At 45.0% G+C, this 22,730-nt stretch overlaps 2 protein-coding genes across 3 annotated transcripts; one reads left to right on the plus strand and one right to left on the minus strand.

Moving 5' to 3' along the window:
• On the plus strand, positions 1 to 3,310 carry LOC148144632 (uncharacterized). Its single transcript, XM_087974982.1, has 2 exons — positions 1 to 192; positions 1,540 to 3,310. The coding sequence occupies exon 2, from the start codon at positions 2,016 to 2,018 to the stop codon at positions 2,937 to 2,939; it is 924 nt and encodes a 307-aa protein (XP_087831108.1). The 5' UTR covers positions 1 to 192; positions 1,540 to 2,015; the 3' UTR covers positions 2,940 to 3,310.
• A 12,587-nt stretch (positions 3,311 to 15,897) lies between these two features.
• Positions 15,898 to 22,003, minus strand: LOC122543533 (uncharacterized). Of its 2 annotated transcripts, none has more exons than XM_043682332.2 (3): positions 21,900 to 22,003; positions 19,199 to 21,045; positions 15,898 to 16,382 (listed from the first exon to the last, which is right to left on the minus strand). In XM_043682332.2, the coding sequence occupies exon 2, from the start codon at positions 20,843 to 20,845 to the stop codon at positions 20,084 to 20,086; it is 762 nt and encodes a 253-aa protein (XP_043538267.2). In that variant the 5' UTR covers positions 20,846 to 21,045; positions 21,900 to 22,003; the 3' UTR covers positions 15,898 to 16,382; positions 19,199 to 20,083. The 2 variants fall into 2 exon arrangements, with proteins under 2 accessions (XP_043538267.2, XP_087831110.1); XM_087974984.1 differs by lacking the exon at positions 15,898 to 16,382 and adding an exon at positions 17,111 to 17,242 and having other exon boundaries at positions 20,021 to 21,045.
• Positions 22,004 to 22,730: the final 727 nt, after the last annotated feature.

Below are 22,730 nucleotides of genomic sequence, written 5' to 3' on the forward strand. Positions count from 1 at the left end.
GGAGGGGTGCCCACTGTTGGCCTCGCGTCACCTCACGCTCCTTTAATGACGCCACAACGCGGAAGTGGACCTGTTAGTGTCAGAGGAAAACTCCCTCCTCCTGGCAGCTCTTCGTCTTGGGAGGGGAAATTCTGTTTACCCGTACTTGTTGCAGTTGGAGTGAATCCAGGGAGGGAGCAGGTGCAATCTTAGGTATGTGTCTTAATTAGCCTGGTGAGGAGGGACAGAAGGATAGAGGTTGAGAAGGGGGAGGGGTAGACAGCTTTCCTGTTTTTATTTTTAAAATGCACCCGATTCCTACAAGTAACTGCAACATTCTTCATTGCAGCTACAAGCCGGCTTTGCGTCTTCTGTTCTTCCTGCGCCTTGGCTCCAGCACATTCAGCTTCCTTCCCTCATCCCCATCCCCCCCGCCCTGAGGTCCAAGCTGACCCTCAAAAGTTCGGTTTGTTCCTCCATTCTTTCCAAGTTGTATTTTGTGGGTTTTGAAAACTTTGTCAATTCTCTAATTGAGTACGAGTTGGGAGGTTCTGTTGTAGCTGTTCCGGACATTGGTTAGGCCACTTTTGGAATATTGCGTGCAGTTCTGGTCTGTCTGTTATTGGAAGGTGTTGTGAAACTTGAAAGGGCTCAGAAAAGATTGACAAGGATGTTGAACTCAATAGGGAGTGGCTATTTTCCCTTGAGCACCTGAAACTGAGGGGTGACCCTACAGACCTTTACAAAATCATGAGGAGCATGAATAGGGTAAATAGGTCTTTTCCCTGGGTTGGGAAGTCCAGAACTAGAGGGTAATAGGTCTAGGGTGAGCGTGGGGGGGACGTTTAAAAGGTACATAAGGGGCAACTCCTACATTTAGAGAGCAACCGATGTACGGAATGAGGAAGCGGTGGAGGCTGGTACAATACCCATCCAAATGCCTTTTAAATGTTGTATGTGAATAGGAAGGGTGAGAGGGATATTGGCCAAGTGCTGGCAAATGGGAGTAGATTGACTTCGGATATCTGGTCAGCACGGACAAGTTGTACTGAAGGGACTGTTTTTGTGCTTTACATTTCTGTGATTCTGGCTTGCCATTAACGTTTGCCACGTCTGTATGTTCAGTATCTCTCCGGTGTCGGTGTTCATACTTTGTCTCATTTTGCTCCCCACATCCTTGGGGACATTAACTATTTTGCGTCTGATTGTTACTCAAGAAGCTGCACGGCAGTTTCATCCTGAATTGACACTTTTTCTTGCTTTCCAAAATCAGACCTGCTCACTCTCAGCAGGTTTTGTGAAAGATATTAATTTTCAGATGGAGTTGTCCAAAATTCATAGAAATGTCAGTCTTGATGGTTTTTGCTTTTTTGCCCCGTAAGATCCTGAACCACCACTTTCAGGAGAATTGGAGCGGAGTGAGAACAGAGGGAGAGAGGGAGTGTGTGATGGTTCTTTCAATTTTGTGGAACAATAAAAGAAAATAATGTTCCCCCAAAAGTAGAATTGCTTGATCTGAAATGTTACCTTAGACTGACAGTGATGACTTTCTTTTCCCAGAATATCTGAAGATCTGAAGGCAGAAGTTTTAAAATCAACAGATAAAGGGTTTATGCCCAAAACATCGACTCTCCTGCTCCTCAGATGCTGCCTGACCTGCTGTGCTTTTCCAGTCCCGCAAGTTTTGACTCTGACTGTACAGCGTCTGCAATCCTCATTTTGACGTCAATATCTGACAGTGACTCAATCCAGCGGGACCCCTGCGATTTTCAACTATGATTTTTAGAAGGAGAAAAGCTTTTTGGTTCCTGTTTGAATATGTTTTCAGTATCTGTGGGACTGCATGAGAGACCCTATTGTTGCAGCGCACTGAGTGTGGAGCCTGAAACAGTTATACAACCTGGAAAGAGAAATTCACCCCGGAGAGGGCCTCTACATGTGTTTGTGTGCGGCTGAAGCTTTGGCCATGGAGAAACCTGAGGATCCCACCCTGTGGAGTCGCGACTGGAAGTGTGGCGACTGCGGGAAAGACTTCCATGTTCCATCTGTCCTGGAGACTCATCGATGCAGTCACACCAGAGAGAGGCCATTTCCTGCCTCGAGTGCGGATAGGCTTTCAGCAATTCCTCCAAAATGCTAAAGCGCCAGTGGGTCCATGCCAGGTGGACCTAGTGCCTTTCAGTTGCCTAGTGTGCAGGAAGGCCTTTACCCAGGCCTCTGCTCTGCTAATCCACCAACGGCTCCACACAGGGGAGAAGCCCTTCAGCTACCCCAAGTGCGGGAAGGCCTTCAGCAATCCTTCTGACCTCCAGGCCCACCATTGGGTCCACATGGGGGACAGGCCATTCCCCTGCAGAGCACGGGAAGGCCTTCAGCCATTCCTCCACTCTGCTGAGGCACCAGTGGGTCCACACGGAAGAGAGGCTCTTCAACTGCCCAGAGTTCAGGAAGAGCTTCATCCAGGCTTCCACCCTGCTGACGCACCGGCCCTTCAGCTGTCCCGAGTGCAGGAAGGGATTCATTCAGGTGGGCAACTTGCGGATGCACCAGCAGGTCCACACCAGAGAGAGGCCCTTCAGCTGCCCCAAGTGTGGAAAAGGCTTTACCTGTTCCTTCCATCTGCTGACCCACTGGCGGGTCCATACGGGGGAGCGGCCCTTCAGCAGCCCCAAGTGCGGGAAGGCCTTCACCCAGGCCTCCACCCTGCTGACCCACCAACGGGTCCACACTGGGGAGAGGCCATTCACCTGCTCTCGGTGCGGGAAGGCCTTTACCTGCTCCTTCCACTTACAGAGACACCAGCAGGTTCATGTGCCATCGCAGGGGGATTGAAGAAGCAACGGCTGAGTGCCATTATTGACTGGACTCTCAACCCAGTTCTGGGGATTCCAAGATTCAAATACCACTGCGGCCAATGGCAGAATTGGAGTTCGGTCAGAAATCTGCAGTTCAGAATCTAACATAAAACTATTTTCACTGGAGTGGAGGGGAAAAAAACCCCATCCGATTCACTCACTTGCTTTTTAGGGAAGGAAACTGCCATTGTGGGAAAGGATTCACTCAATTGTCCCAGGTGTATCCTTTTCCTGTTCTGGCCGACATGTGACTTCAGACTCACAGCAGTGGGAAGAAAATTAATTGGATACAGGGAACGTGTTGAAATTGCTGAGTGAGACAATACTTCCTCCGGGTTAAGGATGTCCCGAGGATCCAATTACAAAGCTGACCAATAGTAAAGAACGTGGGGAGAATGTGCGTGCTTTGACCTTGAGATTAGAGTACTGTACAAGTCCTGCCTTTCCTTGTTTTAGCAAAATGCAAGCCCTCGCTTTTGTTCCTCCCCCCCACGCTCTCCCCCCCCCCCCCCCCACCGCTTCCCCCTCCTCTCCTCCCTGCACAGTTAATAAAACTCCCTTCTCTTCAGAGAATCCTCACTGTTCTAACAAGTCCACACCGACCTCCGAATGGAAAACTAACCACACCCATTCCTCTACCCCCATTGCTCTACATTTACCCCCTGACTAATACATCTAACCTGCACATCCCTGGGCACTATGGGTAATTTAGCATGGCCAATCAAACCTTACCTGGACAAAGTTAAAAATTTTGCAAGTTTTGTGAAAGTTAAAAATCACACAACATTACTTGGAAGCACTAGCATTTGGAGCACTGCTCCTTCATCAGGTGGTTGTGGAGTGTAAGATCATAAGACACAGAATTTCTGGAAAAACATTACAGTGTCTTGGCATTGAAATGATATATTGAACACAGCTGGATTGTTAAAACTTTAATCTTTTACAATGGATTGAAGGTATCATTAATATGTAAATCCCAGAACTTCCTGTAAAGCATCTTCTCAGGATAACTTTATAAGAAAAGGAGACACATCAGCTCAGATAATGCATTAAAGGTGTGAGGTCAGAGTCTGTCTGTATCCCAATCTAGAGTCAGACTGGTTCTATTTCCAATGTGGAATTTACAAAATATTACATGTATTAACTGCCTGCAGATTGTGCACTTTTTGAGGAAAATAGAATGCATATGCAAATATCATTCTGCAAACACAAATTCACCCCCATGGACTTGTGCATGTGTGAATGAGAGAGAGAAAAAGTCTGTTTCCATGCTGTGTGTCTCTATGTCAATTTGAGAACAGATACTTTTTTTTTCTGTTGGTATAAATATTGTTGTAAATCATAGTGGGTACTAATAGCTCGATGTAAGGGTGAGAGAATTCCTCAAATAAGGCACTGTAGGAATCCTGGGAGAGTAGTATTTCTGGTTTACTTCCTATTGAACAATATTATGCACAAGCACCTATTTATTTCTAATTTTGGTTCACTTTTCTTGTTTTATTTCCTGCTATGATTACACTCGGTGTCTGGATGGTTAACAGGCTGGGAGATTGTGGGTCTAGTTTGACTGAATGTCTTATTGTTCCAGAAGGTGTAAAAAAAAAAGAGGGGTGTCAAAGCATCAGCAGAAATCCAGGAGAGGTGAGAAATCAGGACCTGAAATCTGACCTGACACCAGATTATCCTGTGATCAGTGCTAACCCTCTACCTTTATCTTGCTTTCCATTTGATCACCTCCTCAATATTGAGGATCCAATCCTTGTCATCCTGGAGCCATATCTCTGTAAGGAGTCCCATATTTTAACTATTCCCTTCAATGTGTGCAGTCAATTCATTCGCTTTTGTTGCAATGCCTCACACATTCAGACAAACCATTTTTAGTTTCAGTTTTTGTGATCTTTAGAATCCAGTTTTGATTGCTGGGACATTTACTCTCCATGTCTTTCTGTCGTTCTCGGATGTTCATTTTTCACATCATTGTATTGCTCACTCGCCTTGATTTGGATTGGCCATGCTAAATTGCCCATAGTGTCCAGGGATGTGCAGGTTAGGTGGGTTAGCCATGGGAAATGCGGGGTTAGAATTTCATAGTAATAGAAGCAGGAATAGGCCATTTGGCTCATCGAGCCTGCTCCGCCATTCATTTCGATTATGACTGATCTATCCATTGTCTCAGCTTCTCCTCCCTGCATTGTCCCAGCTACCCTAATACCTTTACCATGCAAAAAAAATCTAACTGTGTCCTGAATATACTTAATTAAACTTCCTCTGCTGCTTCCCTGGGCACAGAATTACATAGATTCACTATTATCTGGGAAAAGGAGTACCTCCTCATCTCTATCAGAAATCTACTCCAACTAATCTTGAGGCCTGGTCTCACCCACAAACAGAAATGACTGGATAGGGTAGGGCTTCATCCCCACAGTGCAATGAAATTCCACTTTCCACCAAAATCTCGGATGTACTCACTCAGTCAGGTGCTGTCTCATAAATGAAAGATTTCATTGTAACTTCTTCTGCTCCCAGTAAGGGCAAAACATCTTTGAAGGCTGCTCTGAAAGTCCAGTCTTCACAATGACATTTTTGGTTTCACCAAAGACCCAGAGAGTCATACAGCACAGAAATAGACCCTTCCGTCCAACTCATATGTGCCGCCCAGATATCCTAACTTAATCTAGTCCCATTTACCAGCATTTGGCTTATATCCCTCTAAACCTTTCCTATTCTTGTACCTATCCAGATGCAACGTTTCGGGCATAAGACCTTCTTCGATTCTCCTGCTCCTCGGATGTTGCTTGGCCTGCTGTGTCTTTCCAGCACCACATTTTTCAACTCTGGTCTCCAGCATCTGCAATCTTCACTTTCTCCCATCCAGATGCCTTTTAAATGCTGTAATTGTATCAGGCTCCACCCCTTCCTATGACAGCTCATTCAATACATGCACCACCCTCTGCATGAAACAAGTTGCCCTTCATGTCCCTTTTAAATCATTCCCCTCTCACCTCAAACACATGCTCTCTAGTTTTGGATTCCCCAACCCTGGGCATTCACCCTATCCATATCCCTTATAAACATTTATAAGGTCACCCCATATCCTCCGATGCTCTAGGAAAAATATCCCTGACCGATTCAGCCTCTCTCTCTGTAGATCAAACCCTCCAACTTTGGCAACAGCCTTTTAAATCTTTTCTGACACCTTTCAAAGTTTCACACCATCTTTCCTGTCGCAGGGAGACCAGAGCTGAATGCAGTATTTTAAAACTGGCCTAACCAATGTCTTGTACAGCCACAACACGACCTCCCAACTCCGATATTCAATACTCTGACTAATAAAGGAAAGCATACAAAATTCTGGCTACCTGAGACTGCACTTTCAAGGAACAATGAACCTGCACTCCCAAGGTCTCTTTGTTCTGAAACACTTCCTTAACTGTGCTGCCTGGATTGCCTTACCAAAATGCAAACATCACATTTCTCTAAATTAAACTCCATCTGCCACTCCCTGGCACATCGCCCCATCCGATCAATTGTAACTTATAGCGAACTCTCTGTATTTCTTATTGCCTGGAAGCTCAAAATCTCCATGCCACATACTGTCCCTCCATTCTAGTTTTGTTGAACCTAATCCCTGCTGTACCTCATCCTGAAGGGTCTGGGTCATGCTGTTAGAAATGGGGGAATTGTTAGAAATGGGGAAAAGTCTTGTTTTTGCAGACATAGAAAAAGCATACAGAAAAGGGGTACAGCAAGAGAACTATTAACCCTGCAGGTATTTAGGGACTTTTCAGTGTATAATTGTGGTTAATTAAATACTAACATTGGTGTGTAATTACTATAACAAAAAGTTCTTTTTGTAAAATTATGCTTTCAGCAAAAAGCTGAGATAACCAAAATGCTTGAGCTATACAAAACGATACAAGTTAATGAAATGTCCGAGGATGGAATGTACCAGCAGAATTGATACAAAATGTTAAACCAGATCTTGACAAAATAAAATGTATGTGTCAGCATTTACAGAAAGGAATGTTGCCAACCTGGGGAAGGGGGAAGTAATAAGGGTGGAGTGCAGCTGGGCAGTGGTCTGGTACAGTAAGAGAGATTGGGTAATTAGGAGTCTGGAGAGATGCCCTCACTCAGCTCAAACGGTATAACTGTACACTAACCTGAGTGCTAATTTGCTCATTTGCTTCTGCCCTTTCTTGCAAGATCGTAGAATAAATTATCTTGTTTCCAGTTTTGGTGGTCTCGTCTAAATTTTATTAAACTTGTTTCTAAAAGATTTGGGGGCGTGTTCTGGGATTCCAAGCTCCGGTCGCTCGGCATTCTTGGAGAAACGGAGAAGGCGCACCTCGCTGATTTCGGCGATCTCTACTTTCCCCTTGTTGCCGAGGCAGCTCTGGGCGAGCGTGATCTGGACTGGGAGACCCTGGAGACAGGACGGGCAGACACGACGCAGCGGGGTCGGTCGGGTAACTCTTGTGCACAAGACCCAGGTAAGAAAAAGGTCTTAAATAAGTATTATCTGGGTGACTGGGGTAGGCAGCGGGTTTTGTTTTGTTGTCAGTCTTTGCCATGAGCGAGGCGCACTAAGACACGGCGGGTTGGTCAGGTAACTCTTATGGACTTAAGACCCACATTCGCGGGCGGCCAGGATTTGCAGCAGTACTTGCTGTTTTGCCGAGGTTCTAGGTGCGCTGAAACGTGGTGGGTTGGTTGGCATTGGCGGACGGCTGGGATTTGCAGCATTACTTGCTGTTTCGCCACGGTACGAAGGGCATGGTGGTTCGGTCGGGTTACTCTCGTGTACATAAGACCCGGGTAAAGGTAAATTTCAGGCGACCTAGATTGACAACGCATTTTGCTGTCTGGTATTGCCGCGGGACGGGGCGCGCATTCGACCAGGTAACTTTTGTGCACAGGCCAAGGTATGAAAATTGACCTTTAAGTATTACCTTGGTGATCGGTTCCGTACGAGAAGTACGGGGGAATTGGCAACTTAAAAAAATAGAGAATAAAGGTCTTTAATTGGTTAGATTAATCTAACAAGTAAGGTGTCTAACTGATTCGATCACCCAGCCTTAGACCGGTTATTAAGAAGAGAAACCCCCCCGCGGAGATTAGGACCCTGAAGTGGGTGTGGAAGAAGGTAACACCGAACTTCAGAGAGGTTAATTGAAATTATATAAAGAAAACGGCCAAGTATTAAAATGGGAAATAAGAATAGCAATTTAGATGTAGAAGGGGACATGAGAGGGACGTCCGAGGACCACATCCCAACGGACAGTCCTTTAGGAAAAATGTTAAGAGATTGGAAGTACAATCCTCGGACGCGAGGAGAGGATAAAAAAACAAATGATAAAATGTCAATGAAAAACAGCCTTACAGTCAGGAGGAATCAGATCATGCTTCGTGTGAGAAGGGCCAGTAGCTGAAGGGCCACTGAGGGTGCACTTCGTAACTAACTTATGGCCAGACACCTAGAAAAATATTCAAAAGTTAGAGGAGTCGTTGCGGGAAACTAAAAGTGTCTGTGAGACATGGTGTGTGTGTGTGTGTGTGTGAGCGAGAGAGAGCGAGCGAGCGAGAGAAAAAAGAGCTGTACAGCTAGTAGAAAGTTTAACCCTTTGTGATTCAGTGTGAATGCACATTTGTTTGTTGGTGATTGAATGTTCCCTGGAGCTTGAGATCCGGGATTGTTTTGAATCTGATTTCTATTATGGAAATTTTAACATGATTTCTTTTAAGGTTAAGGATTTTGCAAGATGATGAAATAAAATGTTCTTTTTACAGGTCATAACTGCCTTACTATCAGTTTCTAACTAATCTCTTTTATCCTTACATAAGCCCTGAAGAAGGGCTCATGCCCGAAATGTCGATTCTCCTGTTCCTTGGATGCTGCCTGACCTGCTGCGCTTTTCCAGCAACACATTTTCAGCTCTGATCTCCAGCATCTGCAGTCCTCACTTTCTCCTATCCTTACATAAAAGCGATTTATGGAGGACAGTTGAAGTTTTGACTTGAATAGACAAATCCTTTTAAGGCAGCTCTGGTTATTTCACGACCTATAGCATTGTAATTGAGCAATGACTGGTCAGGACTACTTGGGAGGACTAGTTTTGGATTTGAATCAGGGGACTGGAACTCGGGTGATTGTGGTGGATTTCAGAGTTGGGAACTGTGTGCATTTTGAATATTAAACACTGAGTAAATGAATTTATAATATATAAATATATATTTACAAGTAAGATTCCAAAATGTATAGTTAGGAACAGGCTTTAAAGAAAAGCAAGCATAAATTGATAAGTTGTATTTGAGATTACAGGGAGCAAGAAAAATTGCAATATTTCTTGAAAAGAATCAAGGTCTAAACAAACCATTGGGTGATGAGGAATGGCCAGGAGGTGGCCCTAAAGCTGTTCAGTTGGTTAAATCGGCTCAGTAATTGATCTGGCAACGTAACATGAGAAGCAGAAACAGAAGGCAAAAATAATGATAACCACGGTTAATGAGGTAATAAAGAAAAGGACAAAACTAAAAGGAGAAGGAAACCGGAATGGTGGCGGGCAGCATGTTGAAAATAAAGTGAGGAGAAAGGATCGGGGAGGAGATGTTAAGGGGTCTGGTAAACAGGAACAAAGATCAAGGATCAAAGTGGAAATCCCCACAGGCGGGATGTTATTACTGTGGAAAGACAGGTCACTTTAAGAGAGAGTGTCCAGATTTGAAAACGGAAATAAAGGCAGTGCCGTTTATGAACCTTGATGAAAAATAGGGGTGTCAGGAGTTCCTGCCCCCGGGGACCCACCAGGAACCCTTGATAAATTTAAAGGTGGGACCTTACAAAGACGATGTAGTTTTCCTAGTCAATACGGGGACAGCAAGGTCATCCTTAAAATTTAAGCCCAAGGAAGTGGGAACGAAAACAAAGTTAATTGGATTATGGCAACAGTTTTGTGACGAGAGGCACGAAGAATCAGTTTTGCGTTCATGATGAGATATTGCCACCAAATTGGGGATCGAATTAACTGCAAAAGGTGCTATGGAATCTGTTGAGGTTCTTAAAAGTGAATGTGCTCGAGCAAAACAATTACAGAAACAGACGAGATGTCACAAGTGACTGGTAAACAAACAGAACTGCGCGATTACAGTTTTTAAAATGTTTTAATCACTTGTTGTGTTTCCATCCTGAATTATATAATATATAATTAATATTTATAATAATTCAATTGTGTTAGCCTGAATCAATATTAATTGGCAGGATTCCTTCACACATTCTCAGTGACCTGTCATATTGATTCATAGTTAATTTAAAACATGACTGCATTAATTCATTGTTAATTAAAGAATGGAAAGCTACATTACTGGCCAGTGTGTGTGCAGGCAGTGGTAGCAATAGCCTTATTGGTAGAGGAGAGTCGGAAACTTACTATTAGGGGAGCCTTAGTAGTCAGCACCCCACATCAGGTACGGTCAGGAGAAGAAAGGGGCATGATTAGAAGAGCTGCTCTGAGGGAATGGAAAAAAAAAGACATCCGGTGGGTGAGGGAGTGATACCAGCCAAAAACAAATTCCCCAATGTGGACCCCCATTGGAAGGGTATGGATGAACACGATGGAGGAAAAATGAGGGACTTTCGAGAAATGGTCATTTTGGGTATTAAAGAAGCAGCACCTAAATCTCAGAAGTTTTTTAAAGCTTTTGAAGTAAGACAGGAAAAGGAGGAAGCCCTGTCATCCTTTTTACAGAGATTAAAAGAAGCCACTAGAAAATATTCGGGAATGAATCCCGATGATCCGGTAGCACAGGGACTTTTAAAGGTCCAATTTGTGACTAAATCATGGCCGGACATACAAAAGAAATTACAGAAATTAGAAGGCTGGAATGAAAAACAGATAGAAGATCTGTTATATGAGGCACAGAAAGTGTGTGTGAGAAGGGAAGAGGAGAAACAAAAACAAAAAGCTAAAATAATGGTTGTAGCAGTTGAAGAGATTACGATGAGAAAGTTAGAATCGGAGGACAAGAGAGACAGAGAGCAGATGGGAGGGGAAGGATGCAAATGGCAGGATGTTATTACTACGGAAAAATAGGACATTTTAAAAGACAATGTCTAAGGTTAGGATGACAAAGAGAAGCAGTATCATTGATGATTTTTGATGAAGATTAGGGGAGTCAGGGGTTCCCTCCTCCTGTGACCCACCGGGAACCCTTGATAAATTTAAAGGTGGGACCTGAAGGAGAGGAAACAGTGTTTTTAGTGGATATGGGAGCAGCACGATCATCCCTAAGCTTTAGACCTAGCGGTATTAAATTAACTAACAAAGGTCTCAAGGTTTCTGGAGTAAAACGCAAAGAATTCTTAAATCAGAATGCAGGACAATGGCTCACAGACTCGAGGATCTTGAAATATGAGACAATCTTAATAGAATAGGATGACCTTGTGTTAGTCACAGACAGTTGCTTGAATCCAGCTGCATTTCTGTGGCGGAGAGAGGGGGGTGGCCCCTGGCAATCCAGAACATGACTGCTTTGATATTACAGAATATCAGACTAAAGTGCGAGTGAACTTAAGAGACGTACCGTTGCATGCGCGGGCTCGGTTGTTTATCGATGGGTCCTCCCGGCTGATTGAGGGTAAAAAGCACAATGAATATACTGTAGTAGACGGGATAGAGAGAAGCATTATCGAGGCTGAAAGACTGCCTAACGGCTGGTCAGAGTTCAATGATAAGTTTTTAAAGAACTATACTGTGGCGCTCGGCTCTTCTTTGTCTATTCTTAGGAACAGACACTGCCACTCGAGTTTGCAGTACATTGAATACAACTGGGTGATTGGGTCCTGATCAAGACCTGGAAAGATACCAAACTGCACCCGAGCTGGAAGGGACCATTCCTAACCCTCCTGACTACTGAGACAGCTATTCGGACTGCTGAGAAAGGGTGGAGTCATCACACTCACGTTAAAGGTCCTGTGAACGCCCCATTGGTGGAGTGGCATCCTCATCCTACAGAAAGTTAAGCTGAGAAAGAAAGAATGAACTGAGACAAAAGACTCTTGTAACATTTGCTGATATATAATTAATATATACTCACCTCTCCCTGACACCTAAAAGGTTAAGACAGGACGGTAGGCAGGGTTCAGAGATGGGTCGATACTGGTATAGTATTGTAACGTTAGTAGTACTAACTATTCAAGGAAATGCGAAAAATTACTTCAATACGCTGTGCCAGAATTATGCTAAACAAGAGGGACTTGCCGACTGTTGGGTCTGTGCAGAGGTCCCACACCATGGCGAATCTGGAATCCCCACCTCGGTAATATTGCTCACTAAAAAAAAAATACGATGTACAATAATTTGATGTGGGTTCAAATAATACAAAGTGCAGATTTGAAAGGAGCAAATATAACTTTGCGGGATGGTTCCCAAGGTCAGCCCCGAAAAATCAGGGCGCTATTGATAGTCTTAGAATTTCCCCACCGAAAGGAGCAGTGAATACCACCGGTTTCTGTAATCAGAATGATCCTGCACCTTTTCAACTAGGAAAATCATCTTGTGTCCACACCAGTCAAGCCACTGCCATGACCACTCCCCGAATATTAAATGGAACATATTGGGTATGCGGTCTGAAGGCCTATCCATTTATTCCCGGGGAAAAATATGTTCGTGTGATCGAATGTGTCATGTTATGAAGTTGACGAAAGGTTGGAGTGGCTGCTGTTACCTCGCTTATATAGTCCCTCACCTCCGAATAGAAAAGCATGAGCCCAACCTGAGAAAGGAAGGGGGGTTTAAGACATAAGACCCGAGAGGTCTCAGAAGGAGACCGTCTGCTGTGGACACTCCTCCCAAACTACGGCACTACAAGGGCAGGGGTGAAAATACAGAAACTGGTGGCTGCCCTTGAAAATTTAATTAATGATACCACCGGTGCGATGGGAGAAACTCAATCTCAAATATCGGCCATAACCACCGAAATGATTGCCACAAGACTAACAGCTTTACAAAATCGAATGGCTTTAGACTATTTTTTGGTCGAAAAAGGGGGAACCTGTGCTCTGATTGGTAAAGAATGTTGCACCTTCATCCCAGACACTTCTTCCATAGTGGAAAATAAGGCAGAAATAGTAAAGAAAAAGATAAGCAATATAAGAGAAATTGGAGATGAAGTCTGAAAAGATTGGGGATGGGGATGGGGATGGGGGATGGGGATGGGGTAACTGGAGATTGACCAGGTGGGAAAATGGTTAGTGAATTTAGGCATTTATGTGCTACTAATAATTGTAGGTTTACCGATGGGGATTAATGTGTTAAAATGGATAATGACTAAGCTGGTAATGTCTTTGGGAGGACAACAGTCAATAATGGTACAAACTTAGAAGGACAGAAATGACTAGATTGTGAACCTCGACACCATAGGGTGAAAAGAGGTCAGAAAATAAGATTGCAAAAACAACAAATGGTTAAGAAAAGAAATGGGGGAATTGTTAGAAATGGGGTAAAGTGTTGTTTTTGCAGATGTAGAAAAAGCATACAGGAGAGGGGTGCAGCAAGAGAACTATTAACCCTGCAGGTATTTAGGGACTTTTCAGTGTATAATTGTGGTTAATTAAATACTAACTTTGGCGTGTAATTACTTTAACAAAAAGTTCTTTTTGTAAAATTATGCTTTCAGCAAAAAGCTGAGGTAACCAAAATGCTTGAGCTACACAAAATGATACAAGTTAATGAAATGTCCGAGGGTGGAATGTACCAGCAGAATTGATACAAAATGTTAAACCAGATCTTGACAAAATAAATGTACGTGACAGCATTTACAGAAAGGAAGGTTGCCAACCTGAGGAAGGGGGAAGTAATAAGGGTGGAGTGCAACTGGGTAGTGGTCTGGTACAGTAAGAGAGATTGGGTAATTAGGAGTCTGGAGAGATGACCTCACTCAGCTCAAACGGTATAACTGTACACTAAGTTCTAATTTGCTCATTTGCTTCTGCATTTGATGCCCTTTCTTGCAAGATCGTAGAATAAATTGTCTTGTTTCCAGTTTTGGTGGTCTCGTCTAAATTTTATTAAACTTGTTTCTAACAATGCTGTTAACAGGCCCATACTCAGGGGAATCTAACTGAAATAAACAGAATACTCAATGGCCTGGACAGAGTTGATGTTGGGAAGATGTTTCCATTGGAAGGAGAGACTAGCAGCCGAGGGCACAGCCTTGGAGTAAAGGGAAGACCTTTCAGAATGGAGATTAGGAGACATTTCTTCAGCCAGAGAGTGGTGAACCGATGGAATTCATTGCCACAGAAGGCTGTGGAGGCCAGGTAACTGAGGATATTTAACTGTAACTGAGACAAACAGTTCTTGAGTATCAAGGGGATCGAGGGTTACAGGGAGAAAGCAGGAGAATGGGGTTGAGACACTTATCAGCCACGATTGAATGGTACAGGCAGACTAGATGGGGTGAATGGCTTAATTTTTGCTCCTATGGATAAGTACATGAATAGGAAAGGTTCAGAGATATATAGCTGAAAATGTGTTGCTGGAAAAGCGCAGCAGGTCAGGCAGCATCCAAGGAACAGGAGAATCGACGTTTCGGGCATAAGTCGATTCTCCTGTTCCTTGGATGCTGCCTGACCTGCTGCGCTTTTCCAGCAACACATTTTCAGCTCTGATCTCCAGCATCTGCAGTCCTCACTTTCTCCTCAGAGATATATAGGCCAAACAAGGTAGGACTAGTTTAGTTTGTGAATATAGTTAGCATGAAATCAAGTATCTGTTTCTGTGCTGTACGATTCTGTAACTGTTCTTAAAACCATTTTTTCCATTCCCTCATAACCATCAACTTCATTGTTGTTCAAAAATCAGATGAACTCAGCCTTGAATATATTCAATGACCCCCTAACCGCTGGACGGCCCCACTCCACTTCGGAACTCAATTCCTCTTGCTAATACACCACTTGCCTTGTTTCTTGCTTTCTGCACCTGTCTGACAACTGGCATTGACTGGAGTAGAAGGACACTGAAACCTCTTTGTACATCCACATAACATTCCTGATGAACGACTCATGTCCAAAACATCGACTCTCCTGGTCCTCGGATGCTTTCTGACCTGCTGTTCTTTTCCAGGACCACACTTGTCAACTCTGATCTCCAGCATCTGCACTCCTCACTTTCTCCATATCCCAACATAACACCATTAAGACAATGCACCTCCTTTCTGCTTTTTATCCCCCACAGCAAAGGCTATATTACCACATTTGCCATTTGTTTGCCAATTGAGACACAGATCTGGACCAACATTTCTAGACAAAAGTGAGTCCTGCAGATGCCGAAGATTAGAGTCGAGAGTGTGGTGCTGGAAAAGCACGCAGGTCAGGCTGCATCCGAGGAGCAGGAAAATTCCTGATGAAGGACTTTTGCCCGAAACGTCGATTTTCCTGCTCCTCGGATGCTGCCTGACCTGCTATGCTTTTCCAGCACCACACTCTCGACCAATATTGCTACACTCTGTCCCCTCCCTGAATTCACTCCCTTTCCTTTCAGTTGTTGCAAGTCAACAATGAAAAAAAAAGTGGAATAGGTGGCGAGAAAAGAGAGTGCCGTACTCACAGTTGTTGGACAGAGGAAGAAAGTTGCAGTTTGAGGTAAAGCTCAATCTTCATTCAGAGAGACAGGAGCAGCAGCAGGGGCTTCAGAAGCTCATTGTCCAACTTCCGCATTCAGACAATAGCGGTGTTCTGATTGGCAGGAGGACAAGACACCTTCCCGTCCTCCCGAGTTCTCTATTGGCCCATCAAAAGTAGGTCATGAATCGTTTGTGTGTACAACCAGGAGCATGCACAGTCTTTTGCTGACACCAGCCGACATGCGCAGTGCTTGCTGACACCGAGGGACATGCGCATTATGCTCTTCAGAGATGCTCACGTTACTGACAGATTTGAAGAGTCCAAATGCCAATCGGAGGAAAAAAAAAGTAGAACCACAATTTTTTCCCCCCTGTGGCTTTTGCATTTTGGCTGGCTGCTCAACTTTTGTATTTCTTTTCCCTCGGTTAGGGGAGTCACAAACTGGAGGGCATAGGTTTAGGTTGAGTGGGGAAAGATGAGGGACCAAAGGATGAGAAAAAACGTGTGACATTTAATTTGCGTCAAGAAATGCCAGAACTAGAAGACATTAGTTTTGGGTGATTGGGGAAAGGTTGAAAAGGGACCTAAGGGGGTAACTTGTTTCACGCAGAGGATGGTAAATGTATTGAATGAGCTACCGGAGTGGAGGCTGGTACAATTACAACTTTTAAAAGGCATCTGGATGGGTGTACGAATAGGAAGGTTTAAAGGGGTTTGGGCCAAGTGTTGGCAAATAGGAGTAGATTAATTTAGGATATCTGATCGGCACAGACCAAACTGTTTCATTCCATGCTCCATGACTCTATTTCTTCATAATCAGAACCAATTTGACAATATTAGAATGGGCAACTCACCCCTTACAGCCTGTCCTCAACTGTGGCCAGACTGCACATTTTTCAACGCAAGTTTCAGAAAGATGCCTGCAGCTTTTTTTAAAAATAGAATTGAACATGCTTTAATGTTGTTTCTAAGTAGCTATTCTCAATGTTAAAGATCAGCCATTTCTCGTGCACCCCCATCTCCCAGGTAGAGTCATCACCATCTGTCTCTCTCCTCTTAGAAGGGCTTGATACAGCGATCAAAGAAGGATGGAGGTACGAGAAATAACAGGTGGTGGGGAAAGAGAATGGTTGGGGGGGGGGGGGGGGGGGGAGGAGAGGAGCTGAGAGTGGGTGTCAAGAGAGAGAAAATGGACAGGGAGACAGAAAGAGAATGGACGGAGTGCAGTGACACTACAAATCCCACCTTCCCCAGCACCACAGTAATCATTTCTCAATATACAAATGGCTAAAGCAGTAGAATCACATAATCCCTACAGGCCATTCACCTCCAAACAGCATCCCACCAGACCAACCCACTTACCATACAACCCTGCAGTTCCCCATGGCTTACGCACCCGAAAATGCACATCCCTGGACAATTCAGCACAGCTGATCCACCCTAAACTGCAGACCTTTGGACTGTGGGAGGAAACTGGAGCACCCAGAGGAAACCCACGCAGACACAAGGGGGACAATGTGCCAAAGTCACCTGAGGCTGGAATCAAACCCAGCACTGAGGCAGCAGTACTAACCACTGAGCCACCATGCCACCCAGAGCTTTGATGTTCTGCTTTGTCTTTTTAGCTTCTGACGTCTCATGCGCCCTCAGCAGAGGCTCTCTCCTCCTGAGATTTGTGGACCACACCCACTGCAGTTTCCCTTTCCCATTTCTCCTGCCCTGAGCACGTCAGTTCCTGAACCTGGCGCCAGACAGACACCGATACCATCTGGCCTCCTGCTGTTAACTGCAGAGAAAGAAGACAATCACCTGTCATTATTCTGCCCCTTCCTCCCAGCGCCCCCCCCCCGCCAACGTTGTTCTTCTTCCCACCACTCAGCCAGTTAGCTCCTCCCCCTGCTGCCCAATCTCAGATCCCCTTCACTTGTGTGATTCACACTCACACCCTTCTGACCCCATCCACTGACCCAATCCAGAGGGGAATGACCATCTCCTGCAATAAAGTGTCCGGTTAACTTTCCCCGTGACGTGTCTGCAGCCTGGCTTCCAACTCCATCTCTCTGAGCCAAAGGTCTTCCAGTGTGTGTTTACCCTGAATCACAGCATCCAAAACCTCCCACCTTCTGCAAAGTGAAAGACAAGTCTCACCCTGCCCTCTTCAATGTGTGTAGATTAGATTAGATTCCCTACAGTATGGAAACTGGCCCTTCGGCCCAAAATGTCCACACTGATCCTCCAAAGAGTAAACCACCCAGACCCGTTCCCCTACCTTATATTTACCCCTGACTAATGCACCAAACACTATGTGGAATTTAGCATGGCCAATTCACCTGACCTGCACATCTTTTGGATTGTGGGAGGAGACTGGAGCACCTGGAGGAAACCCACGCAGATATTAGATTAGATTAGATTACTTACAGTGTGGAAACAGGCCCTTCGGCCCAACAAGTCCACACCGACCCGCCGAAGCGCAACCCACCCATACCCCTACATTTACCCCTTACCTAACACTACGGGCAATTTAGCATGGCCAATTCACCTGACCTGCACATCTTTGGACTGTGGGAGGAAACCGGAGCACCCGGAGGAAACCCACGCAGACACGGGGAGAATGTGCAAACTCCACACAGTCAGTCGCCTGAGGCGGGTATTGAACCCGGGTCTCTGGCGCTGTGAGGCAGCAGTGCTAACCACTGTGCCACCGTGCCGCCCACATGCGGAGAATGTGAAAATTCCACATAGACAGTTGCCCGAGGCAGGAATCGAACCTGGATCCCTGGTCCTGTGAGGCAGCACTGCTGACCACTGAGCTACCATGCCACCCAATAACTACTTAATTGTTTCTATTGGCCAAGCAGAGGCAATAACCAAGTTTGGAACCCACGAGGGTGGTCTCAATCGGGACCTTGGGTGATCACACTACACTTAACAACTGCCTCTCACTTCCACACGCATACATACACACCCAGTCACACAGACCCTCTCTCATACACATGCTCTCTCTGACACACCCCCTACACTCAAATCCATGCACACACTCTCTCACAGGTTAATACTCCAGTGCATCGACACACTTTATCAAGCATGCACATACAAACACTCACTCACTCTCTCATGCGTGCGCGCACACACACACCCACACACACACACACACCCCCCTATACGGTGAATTTGCATTTGCAGAATCATTTGCAGATACATTGTGCTTTTTGAGCAAAATACAATCTGCAGGCAGTCAATCTATGTAATATTGTATAAATTCCTACTTTGGAAATAGAACAAGTGTGACTCAGGACTGGGATACAGACAGACTTGAACCTCACACCTTTCTTGCATTGTCTGAGCTGAGATGTCACCTATTTTTATAAAATCTTAAGTCATCGGGAGAATGTGACTTAAAAGTAGTTCTGGGATATACATGTTAATGAATCGAAACCTGCAACCCATTCTAAAAGAAGAAAGACTGAACTGCAACTGGACTTGTTCAGGAAATCTTATCAACTGCATGACACTGTAATGTTTTGCGATAAATTCTATGTCTTATGATCCTGCTCAACAGCTACGCGATGAACGAGTAGCGCTTCCAAATAAATCTGTTGGGACTATAACCTGGAGTTGTGTAGATTTTAACTTTATCCACCTCAGTCCAACACCGGCACCTCCACATCATTTCTAATTAACACAGCCCACACCTCCTGGCGCTGCCAGTAAACTTTACAATGCCGATAAAACAACACAGTACCCGCACTCCTGAAATATTTGCAATTTCCAACGATACTAGCTACTCATTCACTGCTCCATCTGATACACGACATTGGAAACTTAGTGCAGGAGGCTGAAAGAAATCAACAGGTTTAAAACAAAAACCATTTGAAGCTCAAAGCCTTCAATGAGAGTCTGAGCCTGGCGGTAAGTTCAGGTAACCCTTTATTGTGACCCAACTTTGTTACAGCTTCAGATTTCCCCCCCAGCAAAAAGGCATAGAAAAAGTAGCTTTTTTTAAAAAAAAACAGCTCAAGGTCAAAGCGCACACACTCCCCTCCTTAACCTGTAGGAAGTATTGCCTCACTCAGCAATTTCAACGTATACTCTGTATCTAAGTAGGTTTCTCCCTACTCATTTGCTGGGGAGAGGGAGGGGCCCAGTGGAGGAGAGAACAGGGGGATGGGGGGCAGTGTAGAGTCAACCACAGGCTAGACAGAGTAAAGGATGCAGCTGGGACGACTGAGTGAATCCTTTCCACAACAGCAGTTTCCTTCCCTAAAAATGATGTGAATGTATCAGAATGCAGTATTATTAGATATAGGGCTCTTGTGAGCAGGTTACAAAAGACTTATGAATGAGTAAATAGAAAGTGTTTGTGAGTAGGTTAGTAAAGAGACCTATAATACAATATCTCACACCATGTTATCGTCCTGGCAGTCTCATGGGGAAGGGAGAAACCGGAGCCAATCTTTACACATGGTAGATTTCTTCACAGAGTCAAACATGACATGTATACACCTCCCGACTCCATTGCGTATTCCAAATCAGTAAGTGTGTCTTAAACAGATGCTCAACTCACCAGTGAATGTGTGCCCTCTTAAATACTCATAGAATTCACATCCACAAAGAATCCAAACGTTCTCTACTCGGTGTGACTGGATTGGTGTCTGAACAGATGGGATGACTGACTGAATGCCTTCCCACAGACAGAGCAGCTGAATGGTCTCTCCTTGGTGTGGACAGGCTGGTGTCTCCGCAGGGAAGACCAATCAATGAATCCCTTCCCACACACTGAGCAGGTGAACGGTCTCTCCCCGGTGTGGACCCGCTGGTGACTCTGCAGGTTGGAGGACTGAATGAATGCTTTCCCACACACGGAGCAGGTGAACGGTCTCTCCCCAGTGTGGACCCGCTGGTGGCTCTGCAGGTTGGAGGATTGAACAAACGCCTTCCCGCAGATGGAGCAGGTGAACGGCCTCTCCCCAGTGTGGACCCGCTGGTGTCTCTGCAGGTTGGAGGACTGAACAAACCCCCTCCCGCAGACAGAGCAGGTGAACGGCTTCTCCCTGGTGTGGACCCGCTGGTGGGTCACCAGGGTGGATGAATGAGTAAACCTCTTCCCGCACACGGAGCAGGTAAATGGCCTCTCCCCGGTGTGGACCCGCTCGTGGATCACCAAGGCAGATGAATGGGTGAACCCCTTCTCACACACAGAGCAGGTGAATGGCTTCTCCCCGGTATGGACCTGCTGGTGGGTCACCAGGGCGGATGTATGGGTGAACCCCTTCCCACACATGGAGCATGTGAATGGTCTCTCCCCAGTGTGACAACGGCGATGACTCTCAAGCAAGGACGGGAATTTGAATTCCTTCCCACAGTCCCCACATTTCCACGGTTTCTCCATTACATGGGAATCCCTGCTGCTCCCCAGCTTCGACAATCCGTTGAAAATCCACACACACGGAACGTGTTCTGTCTCTCGCTGCTGTGAATGGGGTATTGCTACTTCAGGCTGCGTAGCCAGTTAAAGGTCTTCCCACAGTCAGTTCACTGGGGACACTCTCATTGAGGTCTGCGTTCTTCAATCTCACTGATGTTTGAAACCTTTCAAACAGACAGGACAGAAGAGAAATAAAAAATCCTGTGAGATTCAAAGGCTGATGATATTCCCATGCCAATGAAATTGTTGTCTCTATCATATCTTATTTTGAGATTTCTGGCTGCAATTCCTTCCTTTCTCGTATTGTGAAAAAAGAGATTACATAAGCCTCTTTTTTAGTCTACACAGAATAGAAATAGAAATTCCAAACAGACAATTCTGGTTCCTGTGGAATATTCTTTCTTCTCTCCTTTCCCCTCAAAATGTCAATCTCAATGCCACAATCTCCCTCCAGTCTCACTCTGCTGGAGGTGAGGGTAGACTTAACAAAATCTATTGGGCAATCTTTTTTTACAAAGAGGGTGGTTCACATACAAAATGAACTTCCTGAGGAAGAAGTGGATGTGGAGACAATTTCAACGTTTAAAAGACATTTGGATGGGGAAGTGATTAAGAAAGGATTGTTGGGATATGGGCCAGGAGCAGGCAGGTGGGGACGAGTTAGTTTAGGGTCAAGTTCAGCATGGACTGGTTGGATTAAAGTGTCTGTCTTCATGCTATATAACTATGACTCTACAAGTGTACAGCCAAGTTGCTAGTGATAATATGCCATCCTGGAAAATGCTAACCGTCTCCTGGCGAAGCCCACCCCCAAATTAATAACATTAGCCAAACAAATAAATTTACCAAGTTAAGGAAGTAAAGCCTGTCAATGTTCTCAACAGAGACCAAGTTAACCTTCCCAGAGTATGCCCCCTCCCTGGTTTCATTTCCTTTCAGTTCATGAAACTGAGAAGTTTAACCCCAGAATGGAAAAGGAAATCAAAAAGGGGCCGAGAAAAGAGAGTGCCGTACTCACAGATGCTGAACAGAAGAAAGAAGTTGCAGTCTGAGATGAAGATCAATCTTCATTCGAAGTGAAGCAGCAGCAACAACTTCAGAAGCTCATGGTCCAACTTCCGCGTTCAGACACGGGGGCCTCTGATTGACGGGAGGACCAGACTACTTCCGGTACTCCAGGGATTCTAATTGGCTCACGATGGTCTGGTCTGACCCAATGGCGATTGGCCAATAGTAGACAAGGGGTTTGGAACGTGGGTTCGTCATCGGCTGGATCTGCAGAAAGTCCCTGCCCCTTGTGTTGGACGTCACAATGCGGAAGAAGGCCCGTCAGTTTCAGACTGAAAACCCCTCCCTCTCGGCATTATTTCTCCCTTGCCATGGGGAGGGGTGGGATTGTATAGGGAATGTGCACTTGTGGCAACTGGAGGCGGAGAGTGTGAGTCTAAGGGAAGGTGTTTCAGATTCTGTCTCTCTGTGAAGGCTTTATGATCCTCATGGCATTTAGAAGGACTGGAACGTGAGATCTGTCTAGTGTAATTAAATGGTTAAACATTCAACGTGGTATTTGTGGTTCTGTAAGATGCAATTGTAATTATTTGTTGTAAAATTATGTTGTAGCTATGTCATATACTTCCAATTATGCTGTTATTGAAGGGGCTGGTAAGTGGGCATTGGACAGAGTTTCATAGAGATGTCCCTCGGTCTAACTTGTTCATGCTGATCAGTTTTCTGGATAGATTGTGTCCCATTTCCCAGCACCTGATACATATCCCTCTAAATCCTTCCTAATTCATACACCCATCCAGATGTCTTTTAAATGTAATTGTACCAGCCTCCACTGCTTCCT

This window comes from Chiloscyllium plagiosum, unplaced genomic scaffold (genome assembly GCF_037043375.1).
Source record: "Chiloscyllium plagiosum isolate Xiang-an unplaced genomic scaffold, Cpla_swu_hap1 HiC_scaffold_27, whole genome shotgun sequence".
NCBI classification, from domain to species: domain Eukaryota; kingdom Metazoa; phylum Chordata; class Chondrichthyes; order Orectolobiformes; family Hemiscylliidae; genus Chiloscyllium; species Chiloscyllium plagiosum.